Genomic DNA, 10,941 nt, shown 5'->3' with positions numbered 1-10,941 from the left:
GAGAGCAAGAAAGGAGGATGGAATTGACTGTCCCATGATTCTACATAAGAAAAATCCTACATTTTAGAAAATGAGACTCACAATGTTGTGAATTCTTCCATCATTACAAAGCCTCATTCTCAGAAAGCACACAATTTAAAAAATTTGTATCCACTTCATTGATGTATCCACTTCATTAGTGTGGATGAAATTTTACATATATGTATATCATTTTACAGTTAAACATACATTCCAACTACTTTTATTCTCACCTTTTTTGAATAATGCTTATTCATTAAGTTAAAGACTACAGAAAAGGAAGAACAGGGTATCTGGGAAAATTATGCAATTCTTCCTACATTAACCAAATACAAATACAGAAGTTCTCCAGTTTAAAATGTCACATACACTCAAGTCAACTAAAGTGGCATAAATACTACTTAAAACAATAGCATGCTAAAAATAGTTACTGCATGATTGTTTATTTAAAATATTATGACTCTGGATGTAAATACATATGGGCTTACATAATTTATTATTCATATAAACCCTCAGTTAAAATGCTTAATTCTTCATCCACAATGTCTTTTTCCTAGTAAGCATAACAATACATTTTCTATCTCACTGAAAGTGTTTAAAGCCTTTTGAATCTTGATTCATGAAGAAATTACTGAGGAATAACTTAATATTAACTACATCAAACAATAGTATTGTTTGCAATGTTGTCACAGATTTCTCCATGGCAAAATAGTCACATATCATTATTGCACAATTTATAGGTACAGGTTATTATGTGCACATAAACTCTCTACATAATAACAGTGTCTTCACTGCAACTTGCTCAACACATTTAAAATTATGAATACAATTTACAAAATCTGTTAACAATATACTTTTAAAAGTATCCTGAGGATATTACAAAATTCATTTTACCAGCCCTTCATTTCTTTGCTTCATTTGACTCTTTAGTTTCCACGATAATAGCTTCCCATATTTTGTTACATAAAAATGTTCTATTAATATTCCTATTAACAAAATATATTTAAGCTAAATAGTATATAATTGTCCCTTAAACACTTAGTCCCATCTGCCTCCAGTCTTCTTGGTTAAAATCAAGTATTATCAAGTTTTCTATAATTCTGAATCAGAAAAGGTATAGCACAAAACAGACAGAAATAGGGTTAGCACATTTAAGTTAAAAGCATTGTGCATTTTTAATATTTTGGTCATATTTTATAATAAAATAATATATTTTGGCAAAAAATAATAAAATATAAGGCTTAGTTTATTATCTTTTAATGGTAGATCTGGCAGGTATTTTACATTTGTAAATACTATCTATTTGACTGTTTTCACATTTGTTTCTAAAAACACTGCTATAAGGTTTTCAGAACTTTGAGACTAAAAGCACCTAAAAAATAAGAAATAAAATAAAATTTAAGTAAAATGTATGGTGCCTAAAAATCCTTTGACAAATTTATAAGCTTAAGTATCTCATATATGCCAACACAGAATCATTATTGCCTGCTAATTCTTATCTGACTCAATGTAATCTTTAAAATAATAATTTGGAAGTTTTCCTGAAATTTATTTGAAAATTAGGATGGGAATTCAAAAAGTAAAAAAAAAAAAAAGGTGAAAAAAACAGTTGCAGAAAAAGTTGTTATTCTGGTGGCAGTAGTTGTTATGGCACAAAAACAAATGAAAAGACTTATAGTTTTCATGTATGTATATATATATATATATACACACACACACATATATATACACATATATATATATACACACACACACATACAAAGTTCAAATAAGATGTGTAAGATACATTACATATATATACACGACCACACACACACAACTTGGGCTCCAGAGGGGAAACTGATGAAAACTTTACATAACAAGGCATTTGGCTCACCTGTCACTAAAGTCCGAAAGACAGTGCTAATGGAGATGTTCATTATTTTTTGATTCTTACCCAAATATCAATCTATCATTAATTAAGAGAGGAGTGTGAGATGTGTAAGTTTGAAAAATGCAGTGAGACCGTGGTGAATTAAGTGATGACTGATGTGCAACTGCCTTTACATAAAGGGTATTTTTACTGTAAAACAAATTCATGCAGAGATATCTGCAGAAGAATTTATCAACAACAAGAAAACAAAACTCCTTTAACACTATGATATACTCACTATACTATAAATATGTATTATTACAGCATTACTTATACATTCTACTTTAGGCAATGTAGTCTAATTTTGAATGACCTTATTAATTTTTAAGGCATCAGTGCATCAAGGGCAAAGCGCCATAAAATAAATATGAAAACAAGAAAGCGTTAGCTTATTTGTGGCATAGAGAGTGATCACTGTACATCATATGTGTTGGCCACTTCATGGAATAGGTAATAAATGATACATCTTACTGTTAAAATGTTACAGCATAAATTTCACATCGTTTTTCAGCACTTCATTTAATGGGCTAAACTGGTCCGGCAGTATTCTCATTTTCATTGTTCCATCAGCTCCACATGAAAAAATGTGATTTGCAGGCCCTGTCTCAATTTGCATCACTCCGGTTCCAATATTTCTGAAAATGGATTGCCGAGCATGTTCATTGATAAAAGTGTGGAGAAGACTAAAGGTAGAGAGACTCCAAATCTGAAATGTATAACAACAAAATAAAAATTGGGGTTGACGATTACCTTAAAAATCCAAACGAAAGACTTACGTCTGTCTTCCTGTACAAATAAGGAATTTCTAAAACAAAAATGGAGAAAAATCTGTGTAGGCTTACAGTCATAACATTTTGATTCTGTATATGGTGTTGCAATTTTCCAAAGCTCTTTGATATTATCACATTCTTCAAAAATCAATCCAGTAAGAGAGGAGGTATTTTATACCCTTCGTTGGAGACGAGAAAACTTAGGTACAAGGAGGTTAGGTGTACAATGCAACAGAAACTTGTAATGTTATAGGAACTACAATCAAGATTTCCTATCTCTCAGCAAAGTTTCTGTTGTGTAGTTGTAGAGTGGGGTAATTCTTTCTCCATAGTATACAGTACCCACCAAGGGATCAGAACCACTGGAAAGAGAAAAGTACCGAACACCTAGAGGCCAAAACTATATTCCAGCTGCAAGATAAATTATTACAACTTTCTGATGTTTTCACATCACATTTTAAAAAATATTTCTTTGTTTTCCCTAAGAAATTCATTAATTCATATTACTCTAGACATGATTGTTAAATTGTAAGTCCTGAATACTACCTGGTATACTATGAAATCTTATAACTTAATTAAATAATAAACCTCAGAATGAAAGTACAAACTAATCTAAAGAACTAATCTAAAACATCATATGACTTATTCTAAACTGAGGGCAGTTCAAATAAGAAACTAGCTTCAAACTGGAAAAAAAAAAAAGAATTCTGTATGGCAGCTGGTGTATATATTTAAGAAAAACCTGTTTGAAATTCTTCAATTCTAGTGAATTTTTTCTGGCTGAGAATTATGAAAACAATATGGAAGTTCTAACAAAGCAGTCCAACTTACTTGTACTAAGTACTCACTAGCACTTAAATTAATGGATTCTAAGAAACTAGACTCCTCCAGTGGGTTGCTGACCATTAGAGTAACTTAGGGACTAGTCTTATCCCTGCAGATCCTTCTGAGTGTAGCCAGAGAACCTTCCATCAAAACCACTATTTCTGTGTTCCAAAAATGCACATTCCTGAGCCTTGGACTTACCAAATGGGTATTTTTGGGATAGGACCTAGCAACAGTATTTCTGGAGTGGGATGCATTTTTAACAAGGTGCTTAACATTTTTAACAAGCTGCTTAACATTCAAACTTCTAAGTTTGAAACACAGTGGAGTTTGAGAAGGACTGTTACAGGCAGAGCTTATCCAGGTACATCAGAATTCTTGAATCAGGCACTGAGTTGTTGGATGCTGATACTATGAATGACAAAATGGGGAGAAATTTGGGATAAGGGAAAATGTCAGTATATCTCACAGCCCCTGAAACTGAATTCAGTAACTCTGAACATGGGGTCAAGACTAATTCTAACGTCTGAAATATGTTCATATCCATGGAAAATCCAGTTCTTTCGCATGCATTAGTTAAGCATATTTGAAAACAACTGAAAAACAGGCATTTTTCAAGTTAAATATTATTTTATTTCATTCATTAAAAGATTTATTAAATAGCAATTAACCTTGTTGACTACAAAGGAATTAATATTTCTATTATTTAAAGAGACTGGTATCATCAATATGATTAAAGATCTAAGGTTTCTAAAGATTTCTTTTCATAATGTAATAGATATTGTGGCATTACTGTATTTACCTTTATGTTGCCTTCAGCGGATCCTGTAACAAAGTACTCTTCAGTTGGATCAACAGCAATGGCTTTAACAGGAGAATCATGGCTCTGGAAAAGCTGCCTCTGCTGTCGTTGCCAAAGGTCAAAAGCACATGTATAGCCTTTTCTGCCACCTGATATTAGTAGCTGATGTTTTGGAGCATATGCTAAAACAGTGGCTCCACTATCATGACAAGTAAAAGCTGGAAAAAAAAGTAAAAACTATTTAATAGTATAAGAAACAGACGTCTGGCTTTTGGCCAAGGTAGAATGACAGGTTAGATTTGCCATCCTGCCTAAAACAATTAAAATATTCAAATGATATACAGGGAACAATGGTTTGAGACACTGGTCACTAAGCAATGAAGAATGATCTTTGCAAAATGGGAAGCAAACTGGGTGACCCACATAACTGCCCCAGCTTATTGCCTATAGAGTATTTTCTGGCCGTGGCATAAGAAAGGGGAACCCAAGTTGATCTGGGTTCCTATTTCCACCAGCCATACTGGGAAAAAACCCTCATAATTCACAAGGCATTGTATAGAGTACTGAGAAGGGTACTGCCTCAATATGGGGGCAAAATTAGCCCTGTACCAAATACGGCTTTTAACACAGCCACCCCCCCCCAAATCTAACTGTTTCCAAGTAACTTAGTCCCAGAGCAGAGCTCAAAAATATTTACACAATACAAAAATAATCAGCACCTAACAAGGAAAAATTCACAATGCTTGGCATCTAATAAAAAATTACCAGGCATGCAATGAAGCAGAAAGCACCCATAAGGACAAGAAAATCCATCAACTGAAACTAACCCAGAAATGACATAGTTGACAGAAGTAGTAAATCCTTTTTAATTTCCTTAAATTAAAAGTCATTATAGGTGTATTCCCAAGATGCTGGATTCTGTCTGGATTTAAATGTATACCATAGGTGAATTGTTTAACCTAAGTCTCAGTTTCATCACTTGTAAAAGAGGAGATAATACCACCTGCCTAATAGGTATGTGTGAGGATGAAACTAATTAATATATTTAAAGCATGTACAGTACCTGGCATATACTAAGTACTCAATACAATGTTGTTATTATTCTTGTAAGAATCTAAATAGGGCTTCCCTGGTGGCACAGTGGTTGAGAATCTGCCTGCCAATGCAGGGGACACAGGTTCGAGCCCTGGTCTGGGAAGATCCCACATGCCGCGGAGCAACTAGGCCCGTGAGCCACAATTACTGAGCCTGCGCATCTGGAGTGCTCCGCAACAAGAGAGGCCGTGATAGTGAGAGGCCCGCGCACCGCGATGAAGAGTGGCCCCCACTTGCCGCAACTAGAGAAAGCCCTCCCACAGAAACGAAGACCCAACACAGCCATAAATAAATAAATAATTCCCATTAAAAAAAAAAAAATCACTTTTACTTTATGAATTTGTGATTCATAAAATGCTTTCAAAACTTACCATGGACTAAACTATTGGCAGGTGCTACAAGAGTGTCCCACAAACATACGTTTCTGGAAAAAAAAAAAAAAAAGATTACTTATTGAATGACATAAGAAGTTAAAAACAGAATAAAAATAAGTATGTCTCATATTATATAATGATAAAGGTATCAATACAGAAAGCATATTACACTTGTTAACATATACGCACCCAATACAGGAGCACCTAAATATACAAAGCAAATACTAATAGACACAAAGAGAGAAATAGACAATAATACAGTAATAGTAGGGGATTTTAACACCCCCCTAACATCAATGAAAAGATCATCCAGAGAGAAAGTAATAGTGGTGTTAAGTGACACAATAGACCAGCTGAACTTAAATGATATGTACAGAATATTACACCCCAAAACAGCAGAATGCACATTCTTTTCAAGCACACATGGAATGTTCTCCAGAATATATTACATACTAGGTCACAAAACAAGCCTCAACAAATTTAAGAGGATAGAAATTGTATCAAGCATGTTTTTCTGACCACAATAGTAAGAAGCTAAAAATTAACTCCAGAAGGAAAAATGGAAAGAAAAAACCCAAACACATGGAGACTAAACAACATGCTACTAAAAAAACAATGGGTCAATGACAAAATCAAAGAGGAAAGCAAAAAGAACCTTGAGACAAATGTAAATGGAAAAACAACATCCCCAAATCTATGGGATGCAGCAAAAGCAATTCTAAGAGAGAAGTTCATAGCAATACAATATTTGAGAAGTCAAATAAACAACACAACCTACCACTTACCACCTAAAAGAATTAGAAAAAGAACAAACAAAGCCAAAAGTCAGCAGAAGGAAGAAAATAATTAAGATCAGAGAGGAAATAAACAAAATAGAGATTAAAAAAAACAACAAAAACAATCAATGAAAGCAAGAGCTGATTTTTTGAAAAGAAAACAAAACTGACAAACCTTTATCCAGCACATCAAGAAGAAGAGAGACGACCCAAATAAACAAAATAAGAAATGAAAGAGGAGAAATAACAACCGACACCAAAGAGATACAAAGAATTATAATACTATTAACAGTTATATGCCAACAAATTGGACAACCTAGAAGAAATGGACAAGTTTCTAGAAACATACAGCCTGCCAATTTGAACAGACTGATCACTAGAAGCGAAATGAATCTGTAAGGGAAAAAAAACAAAACAAAACCCAACTGCCGGGAAACAAAAGTCCAGGACCAGACAGGGGAATTCTACCAAACATATGAAGAACAAACACTTATCCTTCTTAAACCATTCCAAAAAACTGAAGAGGAGGAAACACTCCTAAATTCATTCTACAAGGCCACCATTACCCTGATACCAAAACCAAAGACACTACAAAAAAAGAATATTACAGGCCAATATCTTTGATAACTACAGATACAAAAATCCTCAACAAAATATATCAGCAAACCAAATCCAACAATACATGAAAAGCATCATACACCATGATCAAGTTGGATTTATTCCAGGGTCACAAGGATAGCTCAACATTTGCAAATCAATAAATGTAATACATTACATTAACAAAAGGAAAGATAAAAATCACATGATCATCTCAAAAGATGCAGAAAAACTGTCTACTGAGATGTCCATTCATGATAAAAACTTTCATCAAAGTGTGTACAGAGAGAACATTCCTCAACATAATAAAGGCCATTTAAATCCACAGCCAACATCATATTCAACAGTGAAAAGCTGAAAGCCTGCCCACTAAATTCAGAAACAAGACAAGGATGTCCACTCTCTCCACTTTATTTAACATGGTACTGGAAGTCCTAGCCACAGCAAACAGACAAGAAAAAGAAATAAAAGGTATCTAAATTGGAAGAGAAGGGGACTTCCCTGTTGGTCCAGTGGGTAAGACTCCATGTTCCCAGCGCAGGGGGCCTGGGTTTGATCTCTGCTCAGGGAACTAGATATCGCATGCATGCCACAACTAAGAGTCCGCATGCCGCAACTAAGAGTCCACATGCCGCAACTAAGTGTCTGCATGCCGCAACTAATAAGTCCACGTGCCGCAACTAAAGATCCCGCATGTCACAACTAAGAAGTCTGCATGACACAACTAAGAAGTCCACATGCCGCAACTAAAACCCGGTGAAGCCAAAGTAAATAAATTTTTTTTTTAAATTAAAAAAAAAAAAAATTGGAAGGGAAGAAGTAAAACTGTCACTATTTGCAGATGACATGATACTTTAGATAGAAAACCCTAAAGTCTTCAGCCCCCAAATTTAGAATAAATGAATTCAGCAAGGTTGCAGGATACAAGATTAATTTTTAAAAAATCTTGCATTTTTATACACTAATAATGAAATATGAGAAAAAGAAAGTAAAACACAACCTGTTTAAGATCACATCAACAAGAATAAATACCTAGGGATAAACTTAACCAAGGAGGTGAAAGACCTATACTCTGAAATATAAAACACTGATGAAGGAAACCGAAGATAATACAAAGAAATGGAAAGATATCTTGTGCTCTCGGATTGGAAGATTAATATTGTTAAATTGGCCACACTACTCAAAGCAATCTACAGATTTAATGCAATCACCATCAAAATACCCATGGCATTTTTCACAGAACTAGAAAAAAATAATCCTAAAATTCACATGGAATCACAAAAGACCCTGAATTGCCAAAGCAATGTTGAGAAAGAAGAATAGAGCTGGAAGAATCACACTCCCTGACTTCAGACTATACTACATAGCTACAGTAATCAAAACAGTGTGGTACTGCCACAAGAACAGACACATAGATGAATGGAACAGAACAGAGACCCCAGGAATAAACCCAAGCATTTATGGTCAATTAATCTATGACAAAGATGGCAAGAATATACAATGGAGAAAAGACAGTCTCTTCAACAAGTGGTGGTGGAAAAACTGGACAGCCACGTATAAAATAATGAGATTATTAGAACATTCCTGTTCACCATATACAAAAATAAACTCAAAATGGTTTAAAGACCTAAATGTAAGAATGGAAAATCATAAACCTCCTAGAAGAGAACATAGGTAATACACTCTATGACATAAATTGCAGCAGTATTTTCTTAGATCAGTCTCCTAAGGCAAAAGAAATAAAAGCAGAAATAAACAAATGGGACCTAATTAAAGCTTTTGCACAACAAAGGAAATCATCAACAAAACGAAAAGACAACCTACTGAATGGGAGAAAATATTTGCAAATGATGTGACTGACAAGGGGTTAAAACCTTAAATATATATACAGTTCATACAACTCAATATAAAAAAAAAACTCAATAAAAAAATGGGCAGAAGATCTGAATAGACAATTTCCCAAGGAAGACATACAGATGCCCAATAGGCACATGAAAAGATTCTCAACATCACTCATTATTAGAGAAATGCAAATCAAAACAAAAATGAGTTATCACCTCACACTAGTCAGAATGGCCATCATCAAAAAATCTACAAACAATAAATGCTAGAGACGGTGTAGAGAAAATGGAACCTTTGTACACTGTTGGTGGAAATGTAAATTGGTGCAACCACTGTGGAAAACAGTATGGAGGTTCCTCAAAAAACTAAAAATAGAACTACCATATGATCCAGCAATTCTACTCCTGGGTACATATCTGGAAAAAATGAAAATACTAATTTGAAAAGATACATGCATCCAAATGTTCACAGCAGCACTATTTACAATAGCCAAGACATGGAAGCAACCCAGGTGCCCATCAACAGATGACTGGATTAAGAAGATGTGACACACACACACACACACACACAGTAAAATATTACTCAGCCATAAAAAAGAATGAAATACTGCCATTTGCAGCAATGTAGATGGACCTAGAGAATATTATGCTAAGTGAAATAAATAAGACAGAAAAAGACAAATACTATATGACATAACTTACATGTGAAATCTAAAAACAAACACAAATGACTGTATATACAAAACAGAAACAGACTCACAGATATAGAAAACTTGTGGTTACCAAAGAGGGGAAGACAGGTGAGTGACATATTAGGAATATGGAATTAATAGAAACAAACTACTATATATAAAATAGATAAGCAACAAGGATATACTGTATAGCATAGGGAATTATAACAACTATCTTGTAATAACCTATAATGAAGTATAATCTGCAAAAATACTGAATCACCATGCTGTATACCTGTAACTGATATAATGTTGTAAATCAAGTATACTTCAATTAAAAAAAGCAGTATGTCTCATTATAGCTCACTTGAACCTTGCTCACACAGAAAGTTCTTAAACTTATAAAGCATCAAATACAAGTAACCAATATATTTATGTATGATTAATTTTTAGACAAAAATTTAAAAAACTAATAGCTTCCCAAACTAAGTAACTTTAGATTAACATGTAATTACAAGGAATACTATACGAAGTCTGAATACGGAAACTACTTTTTGTATTCACTGATTTTCTAATCTAACAGTTCAACTCGCATACATAAATAGCAGGACACACCGAATTTTCTTGAGTACAAACAAAACTTATTCCTACTACAAAAGGGAGCAGCTTCTACTCCATTCTGTGAATTACAAAGGAGGCACAAATACGTATAAGAATTTCTATGAAAAATGGGCTGAAAACTCCATATTCCTAAAATTCCCACTTTGAGTGTAAAGTGAGGCCTCAAGATGAACACAAAAGCTCAGCAACCTCGGAAGGCCTTAATCTCAGAACTCAGCTGTAGGAGGGAAGTAAAAACTGTGCCTGGACATGGAGGGAGGAGACTTTTTTTTTTTGCATATTTAACCTATTTGGGGAGATGGGGACGGGCTGTCACTTACTAGTTATTATACAACTAACATGTCTTTCTCAGCTTCTTGTGTTCTTACTGTGAAACATTGATAATGCGATATAATAAAGCTGTGGTGAGGGTTTAACTAAATAGCATGGCCAATAAATAATACTCTTTTTATTTTTTTTTTGGCCTCAAGCTTTCTTAATACATAGCAAATAATATGGAGGAAAAACTCTACCAACAATCAAATTCTTTTATCCTACACTAAAGTCTTAACATTAGAATACTAAAAATCCAGAAGGAATGGATTTTGTCTTTAATGTCACCAGAATTTCCTTAGCTTTACAATTAAAACACTAAAAAAG

At 33.9% G+C, this 10,941-nt stretch overlaps 1 protein-coding gene across 5 annotated transcripts in view; it reads right to left on the bottom strand.

Annotated features, from left to right (window-relative positions):
- Positions 1-442: 442 nt before the first annotated feature.
- The window catches only part of DMXL1 (Dmx like 1), a 130,314-nt gene continuing 119,815 nt past the window's right edge, over positions 443-10,941 (bottom strand). For all 5 annotated transcript variants that reach the window (XM_059916926.1, XM_059916927.1, XM_059916928.1 and 2 more), the window contains 3 exons: positions 5,794-5,846; positions 4,328-4,545; positions 443-2,636 (listed from right to left, as the gene is read on the bottom strand). In XM_059916926.1, the coding sequence (XP_059772909.1) occupies positions 2,412-2,636; positions 4,328-4,545; positions 5,794-5,846 (496 nt within the window). In that variant the 3' untranslated portion in view covers positions 443-2,411. The remainder of the gene's footprint in view (positions 2,637-4,327; positions 4,546-5,793; positions 5,847-10,941) is intronic.

The sequence above is a fragment of the Balaenoptera ricei genome, chromosome 3 (genome assembly GCF_028023285.1).
Source record: "Balaenoptera ricei isolate mBalRic1 chromosome 3, mBalRic1.hap2, whole genome shotgun sequence".
Lineage (NCBI taxonomy): Eukaryota > Metazoa > Chordata > Mammalia > Artiodactyla > Balaenopteridae > Balaenoptera > Balaenoptera ricei.
Note: the sequence above shows the minus strand (reverse complement) of the source record. Positions and strands in the feature narration are given on the sequence as shown.